Source organism: Amphiura filiformis, chromosome 11 (assembly GCF_039555335.1).
Source record: "Amphiura filiformis chromosome 11, Afil_fr2py, whole genome shotgun sequence".
In the NCBI taxonomy this organism is placed as follows: domain Eukaryota; kingdom Metazoa; phylum Echinodermata; class Ophiuroidea; order Amphilepidida; family Amphiuridae; genus Amphiura; species Amphiura filiformis.
Window position 1 is genome coordinate 21,891,428 of NC_092638.1, and position 16,169 is coordinate 21,907,596.

A 16,169-nucleotide genomic window follows, 5' to 3' on the forward strand; every position below is an offset into this window, starting at 1 on the left:
TTGAAGTCTGCCCACAATGCCATTCACAAATCCATAAGTGATTTGATTTTGTGACGAAAGGCATTCTGGGAAGATATCAAACTTGGCTTTGGAAGACCAGTGTTTGGGTTTGGTTGCTACTATGGTTATTAATGTGATTTGAAGTCTTCCCACAATGCATATCTCACAAATTAAATATGATATGGTACACCAAAGTTGTCAATATCAATGTGAACTTCGATACCATTGACCACGACATCTTCCTTCAAAGACTGAATCTGCGTTATGGTATCGGAGGCACTGCCCTCAAGTGGTTCAGATCATACTTGGAGGGTCGGACACAATCAGTTTTGATTGGTAAGGCAGTTTCTTCATCCCATCATCTGCAATATGGAGTTCCACAAGGTTCTGTTGCGGGAGCACCAGGGTTCACATACTACTCTGCTCCTCTCAGTGACATTGTGAACCAACATGGCCTGAACCACATTATCTATGCAGATGACACTCAGGTCTATTTGTTCTTTGATCCTGGAGACCGCGCGACCATGATCGACTGTCTTGAAGGCTGCATAAAAGACATTAAAGCCTGGGCTTTGCAAAACAAAATGAAGTTCAACGACAGCAAAACTGAGATCTTGTACTTTCACTCACGCTTTGTTAGTTCCAATCCCCCTTCCACTGTTACCATTGGTGACTCTGCAATTGATCTAACGCATGAAGCTCGGAACCTCGGCATTATTATTTGAAGACAGCCTCGATATGGAGAAACACATCTCCAATGTTTGTCGTGCTGGATGGGCATGTATTTGCCGCATTGGACAGATAAGGAAGTTTCTGGATGAAGCAGCAACGGAAAAGCTCGCGCATGCATTCATTACATCCAGAATTGACTGCTGCAACAGCCTTCTCTTGGGACTGCCTGAGAAACTGATTCAACGTCTCCAACGCCTACAGAATGCCACGGCTAGGCTTGTCTGTTTTGTAAAGCGCAACGAACACATAACCCCAATCCTCTACAAGCTACACTGGCTCCCTGTCCGTCAGCGGATCAAATACAAAACTCTCCTTCTGACTTTCAAATGTCTTCACAACATGGCTCCCACTTACTTAAGCGAACTAATCTCATGACACAAACCGAAGCGTAACCTATGTTCTTCATATCTCACACTACTCGAAATACCAGCTGCTCCAAGGACTGTCACGTATGGCTCGCGATCTTTCGCTTCAACTGCCCCATCATTATGGAACGAGCTTCCGGAAGCAATTAGGAGCATCCAATCCATCAACCATTTCAAAAAATCACTGAAGACTTTTCTGTTTAACCAGCACTTCAACTGATGTTCCTTTTTTGAACTTGCACGGCTCATATGTATGCCTTTTTAATCTGTTGTCTTTGAAGAGAATATTATTTTACTGCTGATACTGTGTTAACTTGCCTCTTTTAATGCTATGTGACATGTGAATATTTCGGTCACCTTTTATAATTTTATAGCGCTAAGAGGCTTTCTTGCATACTAGCGCTTTATAAATGTCTTTATTATTATTATATTATATTTCAATGTACACAATACTTTCTCAACTAAGAGTTGTGAAAGTTGTCTAACTGGAGAGAGTGGCAGTGGTGGGGAATTTTTTTCAAGGGGATTTCAAGGGGGTGCGGGCAAAGTGAATTTCAAGGGGAAGGCAAAATTTTGAGTTTTACTGGGGGCAACGGGTGGGGGGGTTGGCTCTGATGGGTGACTGGCATTCCCCCATGCCCTTCCGTGGCACCGCCACTGGAGCGTGGGCAGGAATCCACACAAACATCCCAGATTCCAAATATCAACATAGATTCTTGTTTAAGAGAATTGGACAAAGGCTTCAAACATTTGTACAGTACAAGGAAGAAAAAAACGTAATAACAAATTAAAGAAGGAACAATGGGATATGTGAATTCTACCTCTGCCTTAACCCATAACCAGTTGTTAGTCTAATGGTGATGTCAAGACAGAGTTAATGGTCCTAATTGGCTATCCCTTGATGCCACACCTGTGTGGTGATTGGTCACTGTGGGTTACCAACAGGTTTGAAAACCTCGTACTGATAAAAGTATCTAAAGTTGCTTGTGTCGTGCTGGTTGCAAAGGTCGGCTTAGTGGGAAAAGAAGACATGGTGTGGGCTTGGTAAAAGCAAAGGTGAAAGTGACCAAGACAAGATTTTACAAGTGCAACAGGATAAAACTGCATGGTCACATCACAAAGCAGCTATCTCTTGGTAGTTTGTACTGGTGTTAAAATCCAAATAGCTGCCTTATTAGTGAACAGACTGCAGCTATGTCCCATGCTGCAAGCTATCGCACAAGACTAAGAGGTTAATGAGAGACAAACATCTGCATATAGGCTGGATGGAACCCTCATTTTGTTTGCATGCTCTATATTTCTATGAACTGCATGTGTTAAGCCCGGTGTTCATGTTAAGGAAGCAAATTACAACAAAAATTACAACAAAAATAGCAGACTGCATTACATGTAAAGTCACTCTACTTGCCTATGCTTAATAAGCATGTTAAGTGAAATTTCACAGAAAATAGGCCTCTAGAACTATTTGTACATTAAATGCACCAAAAATGTGCTACTTCTTAATGACAACCATGACAATTGCAGTTGAAGCATCAAAGAAAATTAACAAAAAAAAAATGTATGCAAAAAAAAAAAAAAAAAAGATCTCAAGACCACAAGATTAAGTGGTCTTCTCAAACAATATCACTGTTTAAGAAACAAAATGCCTTTGGTTAACAAATATAGGCAAAACCAGAAAAACATAAAAATGATGCTGACAAACTAAACCCCACATTCACCAGTAGGAGCAAAAAGAAACCATCTCCTGATAGATAATTCCACCATGAGATCACTACATCATGAAGAATGGGTTATATTAGATGGGCTATTTAAAATCCACACTCCCCCTGTGGAAGATTTTGGAAATATCTTCCACAGGGGGAGTATGAATTTCAAATGGAATTAGCACATTACCCAACTCTATTTTAAACTTGCCCTCCCTCTGTGGAAGGTTCAGGATGAATCTTTCACAGGCGGTGTATGAAATTCAAATAGCTTCAAATGGAGCTGCCTAATGTATTCATTCCATTTGAAATTCATACTCCCTCTGTGGAAGATATTTCCAAAATCTTCCCCAGAGGTAGTGTGGATTTTGAATGGAATATCCTAATTCATTCATCTTCAGAACACAGCTTCTATGTTTATGTAAAGTTAGCATAAAAAATTTCAAAATTTTAACTACTCTAACAAAGTTTCAAGAAATAGATACAGCCAACTTCAAAGTGGTACAATTTTTTTTCTGTCGCGTAATCTGTTCACGTAATACATGGCATATCAAACAAACAGAAATCACGGATCCTGTTCGCTACAAAATGCGCACAAAACCCATGGGACGAAATCTAAGTACCGATCCTGTAGATGACAGGGAAGGGCCGACTAGAATTACGTTCTTTCTTTACACATACACCGTCTCCTATTTTACTGACACATTTTTTCTTTTGTTTTATGCAACTGCATATAGATGGTAACAACATGCTCATCTATCAGGGGCACGGTTCTTTAACCCCAATACATTTGCACATTCATTGAATGACCTTTAAAAATTTGGGTACAAAAACTCATACTCTGCAACTTGAGGTCAAATTTTGCACTGTGATTGTTTAATTGAGGTTATTGGACTATGTCATAGGGATGAGGCCATATATATAGTGGTCTTGCCAATATGGAATGTATAATGATAACTTGTTTTGTCTTGTTCCAATTGTATCAGTTTTGTTTTGAGTTTTGAATTTGATTTACATGAAAAGAATTCACGTCACAACTTGTGGTGAAATTCAGTTCCGTAAAGAATCATAATGTGACCGATTCCCACTGTAAAAACCAAGAATATGTCGGTAGACTTAAACTTCATGAGATAAGGCGTTTGAAAGATAAGGTGTTTGAAAGATAAGGTATTTGAAAGAAAAGGCATTTGAAAGTATGTATGATACATACCATGGAGATAATGTGCTTATATTTTGCATAGGTAATAGCACAGCACATAGACATACCGGTACAATATATTGAAATGAATTTGAAAATACTGAACTGGAGAAGTATGGCCAAGTAGAATAGAGACTGTCAAAAAGCAAAGAATTGAAGACATGCATTAAAAAAGCAACTTTCATATTGAGATATTTGTCTCATGTGGTTGATGGTGGTGAATATATTAATATTCAAGAGTTTCTTGAAGTTTGTTGATTGCAATGAAAAGACTGGGCTCGATATAGCAAACATGATCTTGGAGACCTTGAAGGACAATGATGTTCCTTTTTCTGACTGTCGGGGACAAGTATGATAATGGAGCCAATATGTCAGTAAAATAATGATGGATTACTAGTATCAGAGGAACCGCACCATCGTAGGGAGAAAAATCTACTGGAGATGTACTGATCTGCTGTGTCGGGAACCTACCAAAAGCACACTCACTTTGTGCCAGGGCCTGCAGCAAACATTATGACCCTTGGTCTAAACCATTCAACAACCAACAACATCGTCCAGAGGAAGAATATGCATTAACAAAAAGTTATTTGTAAAGGAAATAAAGAAATGAACCAAGAGGTGCAAACATGGTGCAACAGCGTGCACTTGTGAGAAGATTGTTTTGGAATTCAAATATCAAGCATTTTCAATAGGTTCTTGGAGCATTCTTCTTTATGAATGATTTGAACCCAGTATTTGTACTGGAATGGGATGAACTGATGAATTTGTGCAGAGATGACACTGCTTTTAAGAAAGGTTCATTTTATTTGAATCAGGGAGACATTACAATTTGTATGCAAAGCACATATTAAGCCAAAGCTAAATCTGAAAGGGGGTGCGGTTTATAGCACTTTTATATTTTGCGTTATTTCTATTATTTCATTTTTGGTTTTGAACAATGAAAATATTTGTCATATTTGTATATTTTGTGGCACTAAAAAGAACCATATTAGTTGGTGATCTGTTGCTTTACATTATCAATTGAACTTTTTTGAACTTTGAAGAATTTTTTAAAGAGGCACATTGTTTCCAATATATAATATACTCACTGTTCCGAAATTCGCATAAAACACCCCAAATTGGAGAAATGTTGCTGTAGCAGGAAAAATGTAGGCATCATTATGTACAAGATATTAAAGGAACAAATCAGGCAAGCTCTATCACTGCCCACCAAGCTTATAAGGGGTGGTGCAATAATTATGTGTACCCCGGGGGGTGAATTCTCAAAATGGTCTGCCAAAAATCGCTTGCCCCCCCTTTGGCCGTGCCAAAAACCTTTGCCCCCCTTTCGACATGCCAAAAACCTTTGCCCCCCTTTGATGTGCCAAAAATCTTTGCCCCCCTTACACATGCAAGATTTTGGGGAACCCAATTTAAAACCTTAAATTGTCTTAACATATATTATGCGCAGCTAATTAGCAGGAAATTTTGCATATTTGAGCGTGTTAAGTAACGTTTTCCTCACGCCTTTTTAGGGCGTAATATAGAAACGGTGCCCAAAATATCTGTGCCAAATATCGCTTTACCCCCCCTTTCGACCTGCCAAAAATGCTTGCCCCCCTTTTGGCCTGCCAAAAATCTTTGCCCCCCTATAATTCACCCCCAGGGTACACATAATTATTGCACCACCCCTAATATAAGTTATATGATGCTTAATTTGTAGGGCTTCTCTGTGGATAGATGCTCCAACATTTATGGATATCAGAAGTTCTCTACATATTGACATGCATCGTCTTAGCTTTCTTCCTAACGTCCCTTCCTGACATCAACAGTGTATACACCACATAAAATATGGATAGAAAGCTACTAGTGATTGATAATTGGTGTAGCTAGGTATCTGGGTGTTTTGCATCCTTCCCAGGAAGAATGGCAAATTCTAGCCCAATGTAGAGAAATATACATCAATGGGACTTTCAGAACCGCTCCCCATCCCTACACCCAGATCATCATCACCATCCATGGATGGGTGGAGGAGAGGATCTACCTTTGAAAAATTCATTAATGAAACAAAGGTAGGCATTATCCAAATATGTATCCTGGCTGATTATCATCACTTTAAAATGTTTTTGAAGCTTTTTGTGACAAATCATACATATAGCTAGTACCCAGCAAACACAAAAACGCTTTAAAAACGTTTTAAATAAGTTATAATTTGGCTTTTTGGTTTAGGTAAAAAGCGTTTTAATAACATTAAAATGTCGGGTTATATAAAGGTCATGATAACGTTTTAAAAGCGTTTTGTATGAAAACACACTACAACAATATTTTTAAATGTTTTCAAAAATGTTATTGTAAACTATTTTTGCAAACATTTTTGCCAAATATTGTGTCAATACTTACATAACATTATGTTAAAATATTTGAACCCAGCAAACACAGAAATGTTCTTAAAATGTTGTTTTCAAAACCTTTTAATAACATTTAAATGTCGAGTTATATAAAGGGTATAAAAACGTTATTGAAAATATTTTAAGCAAACATTTTTTGAAAAATATATTTTCAACCCCAAAATAACATTCTGTTTAGAATGTTTTGTATCAAGTTTTCAAGAATGTTTTTGGAATGTTATTAAAAGCGTTTTTATACCCTTTATATAACCCGACATTTAAGCGTTTTCTGTAAAACATTTTTATTTGCTGAGCAGTAGATTATCAGAAAATGTTTTTAAGGTTATGAAAACGTTTTATACTCTTAATATACCCTTTATATAACCCGACATTTAAGCGTTTTCTGACAACCTTTTATAACCTTTTGCGAATGATGTCGAAAACGTTTTTGTGTTTGCTGGGTAACTACAATAAGATCTTTACTTTATGGAGTGATATCCAAGGGAAAAGAGAAGCACAGTATAGTTTCATCTTACAAGCCATTAAACAAGACATCATGAGGTCTACACCCTGATCATTATATATCCATGGATGGGTCTTGCCTCTATCCATGTGTATGGCAATGGGGAAAAGAGAAGCACAGTATAGATTCATCTTACAAGCCATTAAATAAGACATCATGGGGGTCTACACCCAGCTCATCACCATCCATGGATAGGTCATTCATCTATCCATATCTCTGGCAATGGGGAAAAGAGAAGCACAGTACAGATTCATCTCACAAGCCATTAAACAAGACATCATAAGGTCTACACCCTGATCATTATATATCCATGGATGGGTCTTTCCTCTATCCATGTGTATGGCAATGGGGAAAAGAGAAGCACAGTATAGTTTCATCTTACAAGCCATTAAATAAGACATCATGGGGGTCTACACCCAGCTCACCACCATCCATGGATAGGTCATTCATCTATCCATGTTTCTGGCAACCGGGAAGAAGAGAAACACAGTACAGATTCATCTCACAAGCCATTAAACAAGACATCATAAGGTCTACACCCTGATCATTATATATCCATGGATGGGTCTTTCCTCTATCCATGTGTATGGCAATGGGGAAAAGAGAAGCACAGTATAGATTCATCTCACAAGCCATTAAATAAGACATCATGGGGGTCTACACCCAGCTCATCACCATCCATGGATAGTTCATTCATCTATCCATGTTTCTGGCAACCGGGAAGAAGAGAAACACAGTACAGATTCATCTCACAAGCCATTAAACAAGACATCATAAGGTCTACACCCTGATCATTATATATCCATGGATAGGTCATTCATCTATCCATATCTCAGGCAATGGGGAAAAGAGAAGCAGAGTATAGATTCATCTCACAAGCCATTAAACAAGACATAAGGTCTACACCCTGATCATTATATGGTCGAATCCAACGAAAAGTGTACACGGCATGTTCAGGGCCATAACTTAAAAGTATTAATCAATTGGCATTTGTTTTTGTATTGTGTTTATTCGCCTTGATCATACGCTTCGCGCCATATATAATAAGACCCAATTCTGTGAAAAACTTAGACACAGAGACCCCAAAACATGCTTTTTTACCCATTTTTTCAAAATATTTCTTAAAGTATTTTTTAAAACATCTAAACCAGTTATGAAAAGAAGTCATTGGATTGAATCTAAATTGATTTCCTGAAAGGTGTGTATTCAAAGATTGCCTGTTCAATTTTTCACATATTTGTACATAATTATGAATTTTTTGTGATAATTTTTTGAGTGGTATTTTTTTACATTACCTACGAATACAATTTTTCATAGCACTAGATATATCTTTAAAAAATGGAAATCACTAATAAATGCGCAATTGATACAAGCTTTGATATGTCCAATACTGAAATGCATTGCATTCGGACATCTTTATTATTGTTTTTAGCTGCCAGAAATTCTAAATGGCACAAAGGTAGGTTTGGTAAAAAATATGCATTACCTCCGAATACATGTTAAAAGCTGTGCCATTTCCACAAAGTGAGAGAATAGTAAACAATAGTTAAGCAATAGGTGCAGGGTAATACACTCTTTATTTCTACCAAGTTTCAATAGCCTGCGTTTAAATATTTCTGAGATGTCAACAATAAAAGCCAGTATTCGGAGGTAAATTTCCGGTAACGAATGTTACCTACGAATACAATTTGACATCATGACAGTCTTGTGAACCACCACCATTCATGCCCTTGCCCATATTGGTACATAACAAAGGCCTGTATGTTTGCTATCAAATCATATGTCAATGAAAGTTGCGAATTCACATACATGCCCACCATGCAAAACTGAATACGGCTTAATTGGTGAAAAATATGTACTGAAATAGACGACGGTCTGCTCATTTGAAAGAAAAATCAGATTCAAAGAAGATTGGAAGGGGATAAATACTTGGATTTGTCAACTGTCATGTGTGCTTCATTTTAAATGTTTACCGACCTTCTGGTTTCTGAGTAATTTGTGTCCAAATTGATTTATTGAAGGTAACTTTTGGCGTTTTTTCGCTAAGGTTACCTACGAATACCATGGAAAAAATGACTGTTCTCATTGTCTCATGATCTAGACAATACATTGATGGACCCTGGTATAAAGCTAATTGTAGTTGCCCTCAAACGAAAGGCCACAAGGCGTAACTGACTCCAAGATGGACTTCGCATGAAGTCTGCAATAACGGTTTTAAAGCGATTTGCGTAATTAAGCAAATTAAAGTCACTTTAGTGCCTTTGTTTCTTACTTCAATCCTCTTTCAACCGCTGTGAACCGACATTATTAATACATGATAGGGTCTAAAGTATCAATAAGCGCACATAAAGAAAATAATAAATTCAAAGTGCTTTATAAACTGAAGTTTTGATTGCGATATCCACCAAAAGTCTAATTCTTACCTACAAATACTGAAATGTTACTTACGAATACAGCATAATACATGACATGTGTAATGAAGTATCTCTACCAATGGAAATTAATTGTCAAAAACTTTAAGCGGTACCCCAGGACACTATTATTACCCATATACGGATTCATTCAACAATTATTTATTATGTAAAATTGCTGATTAACTACTTGTATATCAAAATGAAGTGGTCAAAATCTTGCTAAAAGCATCAAAAATTTTTTGATCTAAGGTAATAGCATTTATTCATTTGGACGTACCATCTGAAAGAGATCTAAAACTACCATTTTATTAATTCATTACCATAATAGCAAAATTTAAACCTCTAAACTCAATATAGATATTGTTAAATCGCTCATGTTACCTACGAATACCCGGGTTTCTTCACCTTTTCATTGTATAAAGCGTTAGGTGTATGCGTATAATTCCTAGTATTCTTGAAAACATATATCCTACTCGTTTCTAATACAATGTGTAAATTGATTCATACTCATTTGATAAATAAAATACAGAAACTGACCTAAACTTCATTTTCAAAAATAAACTAGCATAAATTGACTAAGATCATATTGATCAAGTTATAAAAATAAAAACAAACATTTTCTGGTTGAGCTAGCATTTTCCTGACACCCTGTGGTCTACATTACACGAAAAAAGGCGTTAATGGGAATATTCCATTTGTTTTAGGTTGATTAGTATTGCGATAGTGAAAGCATCCTAGTGGTATTAAGTAGGTAACATTGGGTTTTGATATCACATTTACTATCACACGTCCTGGATTTATTTTTCAAGATTAGTAATGGCACTTTTGGTTCCTATAAGGCCAATATGTCATCAATCAATGGGCAAAAGGAAAAAATTGTGGAGACATTTTTATTTAGGACTTTAATTTTTGGCCCGTGAACACTTTTGGTTGGATTCGACCATATATCCATGGATGGGTCTTTCCTCTATCCATGTGTATGGCAATGGGGAAAAGAGAAGCACAGTATAGATTCATCTTACAAGCTATTAAATAAGACATCATGGGGGTCTACACCCAGCTCATCACCATCCATGGATAGGTAGGTCATTCATCTATCCATGTTTCTGGCAACCGGGAAGAAGAGAAACACAGTACAGATTCATCTCACAAGCCATTAAACAAGACATGATGGGGTCTACACCCGGATTATTACCATCCATGGATGGGTCTTTCCTCTATCCATGTGTATGGCAATGGGGAAAAGAGATTCACCCTTCAAGCTTTTAAACAAGACATCATTGTCCTTACTAACAACATCTTTGCTCCTAATTTAATTGATACAGATTTTGGAGTTGATTTTCTCAATTCCATCTGCATTATCATGGAAGAATTACTACAGGCCCAAACAGGCCCTTAATTTCAGAGGTCTACAACGATCTTTGCCATATTAAGAAAATATTACAATTATTTCCTGACCTTTCATGTATCAACTTTTTGATCATGCATAGCAAGACAAAAGGTTCAAAACAAGATTTTTCAGAACAATTCCCGACCACAATCTCCTAGTGATTATTAGGGTGTAAAGCAGTCTGATTTGTTTGCTTTTTTGGTCATTATTGACACTGTCTCCATGGCAACCAATTTGAATACATTGAATGGAAGCAGGTCAGATGGATTTGTCAAATCGTCATGGTAATCTGACAATTAAAAAGGGATCAACGTAACCCGGTTCTTGGGTGTCTGGTTATCCGACTAACCCTCACAGCTATGGGGCAATATTTGTCATTCGGGTCCACTAGGACCATTTGTGAATCTCCGAAACGAGGATTTCATATTTTCACGGGTAAGATGTATGACATGTGACCTTCTTCTTGGACAGTGCGTCTTAACTAGATGATATTCTCAGAAAAAGCAAGAACTTGTGTGGTTTCAATTTATAACAATGGAAATATAAAACAATTATTTGTTCCCTTCTAGTTACCTGGGTAATGAAGTGACTATCTACTGCTGATATTGCTGTTGATGAAGTACATATTACTGATATTGTTGCTGATGAATTGATTCAATTTCTGGAATCTGAGATGAGCTATGATGCTGATGGCACAAAAGTCATTACCACTCCTTTTGCAGATGATTTCTGCCTCATCACTGGCAATAAGCATACTCGTTGCTCTTATCAGTTGGGCAAGACTGTCATACCTTCATTCAAAACCGAATCCCACAAGTTTTTAGGGTCCCTTATTACTTTTAACAACAATGACTCTGAGGTTTAGGAGTATGTCAGATGTTGACAACAGGCCTAGACAACATTAAAAACTCTCCTATTTGTGCTGAATGCAAAATTCACAATGATGTCCAGTATTTGCTTCCATTCTTGAGGTACATACCATCTTACTGTGAAAATAGGCAATTGTTTTGTCTTTCTGCATTTTTCATTGAAAACAACGTTCCTGAATTAGTCCACTGTTTTTATGAATTTACTGTTTTTATCACTATATCTTTTATTGGATGTCTGGTCTGGTTTTAGGTTTTTTTAAACTTTCATTCATGACTCTAATTGTACTTTATTATAGGCTATTATGTTAAATATGTCTGTATGCACCACCATCATTCTAGACCTTGACTTATATGTGTTACTTCTTACTGAATAAATTTTTTTTACAGAATAAAATTGATAGTAGCTGTGCTGAAGAAGTAGCTATAACTTACTGCTGATAACCTGATTGGTGTTGAAGTAACAATCTATTGCTTATATTGTTATGTTAATGAAGTAGCTACATCTACTGATGATATTTCTGTTGACATTGGTATTGATGAATATTAGCTATCTACTGCTGATATTGATGTTGATGAAGTACTCGTATCTATCCACTTCTGATAATGTGGTTAACAATTAAGATTGCTATATACTACTGATAATGGTACTGATGAAGTAGTTGTAATCTACTGCTGATATCAGTACTGATGAAGTAGTTGTAATCTACTGCTGATATTGGTACTGATGAAGTAGTTGTAATCTACTGCTGATATTGGTACTGATGAAGTAGTTGTAATCTACTGCTGATATCTGTATTGATGAAGTAGTTGTAATCTACTGCTGATATTGGTACTGATGAAGTAGTTGTAATCTACTGCTGATATTGGTACTGGTGAAGTAGTTGTAATCTACTGCTGATATCAGTACTGATGAAGTAGTTGTAATCTACTGCTGATATCGGTATTGATGGGTGGTTATCTAATGCTGAAGTAGCTATAAATGCTTAATATGTTGACATTGGTGATGGACTGTTGATGAATAATACTAGCTATCTACTGATGATGTTGATGAAGTATCTATCTACTTCTGATAATGTGGGCAACAAGATTGCTATATTACTGATATTGGTACTGATGAAGTAGTTTAAATCTACTGCTGATATTGGTACTGATGAAGTAGTTGTAATCTACTACTGATATTGGTACTGATGAAGTAGTTGTAATCTACTGCTGATATTGGTACTGATGAAGTAGTTGAAATCTACTGCTGATATTGGTACTGATGAAGTAGTTGAAATCTACTGCTGATATTGGTACTGATGAAGTAGTTGTAATCTACTGCTGATATTGGTACTGATGAAGTAGTTGTAATCTACTGCTGATATTGGTACTGATGAAGTAGTTGAAATCTACTGCTGATATTGGTACTGATGAAGTAGTTGAAATCTACTGCTGATATTGGTACTGATGAAGTAGTTGTAATCAACTGCTGATATTGGTACTGATGAAGTAGTTGTTATCTACTGCTGATATTGGTATTGATGGGGTAGCTATCTAATGTTGAAATAGCTATCTAATGCTTATACTCATATGAACAAACCTTATAAACTTTTTATTATTTGGAGGACACATAATCTAATTTTGATGGAGGCAAAAATACAAATTACATTTTGCCACACAAAAGATCCAACTTGGTCACATTAGAATCATTATCACATCAAGTACCTTAAAATGTCAATCTTAAACTGTAACAGAACTTGTGGTCATGTTATGTATGCATCTCAGCCGTATGTCTGGCTGGCGTATGAATTACACAGCGTAGATCCAGGGTGTTTTTACACCACACCTTGTGAATACACAGTGAGGAATTAGACAGAAAAAAGATATAGGAACACTCCCCTAAGCTAGAGGCCTAGAAACACCTGAAATGAGATCCAGTATAGGCCCTTAGGATAAGGTGGTGTGTGTGGCGGTGTTGTTCCAGATACGGTACATAATTCACTTTGAATGCTGCACTGTTGTATTTTGCTTCCTATAAAGTTATTTTTTGGCTAAAGTCTTCCACAGAGGAGTATGAGTTTTGAATACAATAGACAATTGGGTAGTTTCCATTTGAAATACTCACTCCAGTTGTGGAAGATATAGGTGAAGCCATAATACAGTGGGAGTATGGGTTTCAAAATGATTAACCCTGAACAATTACATTTGAAAAATGTGCTCCCCCTGTGGAACATAGTTCCAAAATCTTACACAGGGGTAGTGTGGATTTCAACTGGAATAGCCCAATGGAAGGTATAACAGGTGCACAAAGAAAATCACCAACTGGCAGCAAAAGTTCGAATGGAGAAAGCTAAAATAAAGATGGTGGGTTATTACTTTCTGAGCTATGTAACACCAGTACACTTCCTGAGTAATGCAATGACAATGTCAGCCATACGTTTTTTTTTTATAAACCTTTCCTCTCCACACTTGTTGCATTTATTGAAATGTCAACAAGTTGACAGTGAACCTTTTTTAATATGGCATTTAAAATAATAATCCTTCTATGTAATGCAAATATTTGCTAAAACATTCAAGTTGGTTAACAGTGGTTAAAATTACATTATTCTCAGGATAGTAGAGAAACAAAAACAAAACAATATTTCAAATTACTTATTTGCTAAGTTATACTATTTTATCTTTTCTTTTTAAATAATTTATCATCAAATATTCTATTGCTTTATTATCCTCATTTTGAATCTTTTAACAGCTCTACAATAATAATGCCCATAACAGCATATCTTTGAATATTTCCCCCTCAAAATAACCAAATAATTTCAAAATAAGATTCAAAACATTTTTATGTATGCGTGCATGGAGTCTTATTGGCAATTCAGTGCCGCACATAGGCAAGGTTGGCTGTTCCGTACAGCACCATCTGGGGACTACTTCGCACCTTTTACTCAAACCGACACGAGCAGTAATTAAAACCCGTAACCGGTATCCCCCGAGTGGCGAAGGCAAGAAAGCATATTTGACGTCGGGCTTTTTGCACAAGTTAACGATCAGTGAGTGAGTGAGAGATTGTGTGTGCCTTGTGTCCTCGTGCCGTGCCAACCCACGACATGAAGATTAGCGTAATCCTAGACTAAAATTGACTTCTGTTAGCCAAAACAGAAGAGTGGGTCGTATCGTTGTCATCGTTTATAGGTTAGAACTTATGGGCGTGCAACACCGAATAGCAGTCATGTTCTTCTTTTAAAGGAGAGAAGAAAACATGCCTCAAATATCATATATAAATTGTACTCTTATCAATTCATAGAAAGTGTAAACCTTTTGGCGACAAAGAACAAGCTATCTGACTTATACAGAAGCTGTCGGGGATACCAGTGGCGTAGCGTAGGTCATCATATGGGGGGCACTGACCATGATTGGGGGCACCAGGTTTGATTGGGGGATGGGGGGGGCACAAGCCGTGTTTTTGGCAATTTTTCTATGGAATTTTCTAAATTTCGCAATCGATTGGGGGGGGGGGGCACATGCCCTGTGCCACCCCCACCCTGTGCCCCTATGATGCTATGCCACTGGGGGATACTAATAATGATTTACGACCAGATGCTATTGCTTCACTAGGTATGGATCATGGTACTTGGAGAAACTTTGTAATCGCCTGCTCCGCAGCCGAATGACATGACCGAGTTGCAGACTGAGATCAAGTTCTGTAAACCATAGTGTTATTAATCTGGATGGGCTGGTAGGTCAGAAAGGCATAATAGCTATTTGGATTGTGCCGTACTTGGAGAAACTTTGTAATCGCCTGCTCCGCAGTCGAATGACAAGACGGAGTTGCAGACTGAGATAAAGTTCTGTAAATCACAGTGTTATTATTCTGGATGGGCTGGTAGGTCAGAAAGGCATAATAGCTATTTGGATTGTGCCGTACTTGGAGAAACTTTGTAATCGCCTGCTCCGCAGCCGAATGACATGACCGAGTTGCAGACTGAGATAAAGTTCTGTAAACCATAGTGTTATTAATCTGGATGGGCTGGTAGGTCAGAAAGGCATAATAGCTATTTGGATTGTGCCGTACTTGGAGAAACTTTGTAATCGCCTGCTCCGCAGCCGAATGACATGACCGAGTTGCAGACTGAGATAAAGTTCTGTAAACCATAGTGTTATTAATCTGGATGGGCTGGTAGGTCAGAAAGGCATAATAGCTATTTGGATTGTGCCGTACTTGGAGAAACTTTGCAATCGCCTGCTTCGCAGCCAAATGACATGACCGAGTTGTATACTGAGATAAAGTTCTGTAAACCACAGTGTTATTATTCTGGATGGGCTGGTAGGTTATATAGGCATAATATCTACATAAAGCCCGATCCTGACTCCACTTCGCATTGTTCAACTCCATCGCGGACCAAAATTTCCACCGCGGGATGAGAATTTTCACCGCTGAGCTCGTAAAAACCTGGCTCAGATTACAGTTTTTATAGCATCGCATCGCGCTGCGATGTGGAGTCAGGATCGGGCTTAATGCTTTTTTCGCCTTATATTGGTAAGTTTATATGTGTGTAGTGACAATGTCATGCAAAGTGGACCATTTTAACATTTCTCGTATACATAACACAGTAATCTATGTAAAATAAAATAT

General features: G+C 37.3%; 2 protein-coding genes across 2 annotated transcripts in view; both read left to right on the forward strand.

Annotated features, from left to right (window-relative positions):
* LOC140164557 (uncharacterized) overlaps positions 1-16,169 on the forward strand; it is a 335,764-nt gene that overhangs the window by 17,914 nt on the left and 301,681 nt on the right. The window lies entirely within an intron of this gene.
* LOC140163553 (uncharacterized) lies at positions 739-1,107 on the forward strand. Its single transcript, XM_072186866.1, has one exon. It carries the CDS (start codon positions 739-741, stop codon positions 1,105-1,107), a length of 369 nt encoding a protein of 122 aa, XP_072042967.1.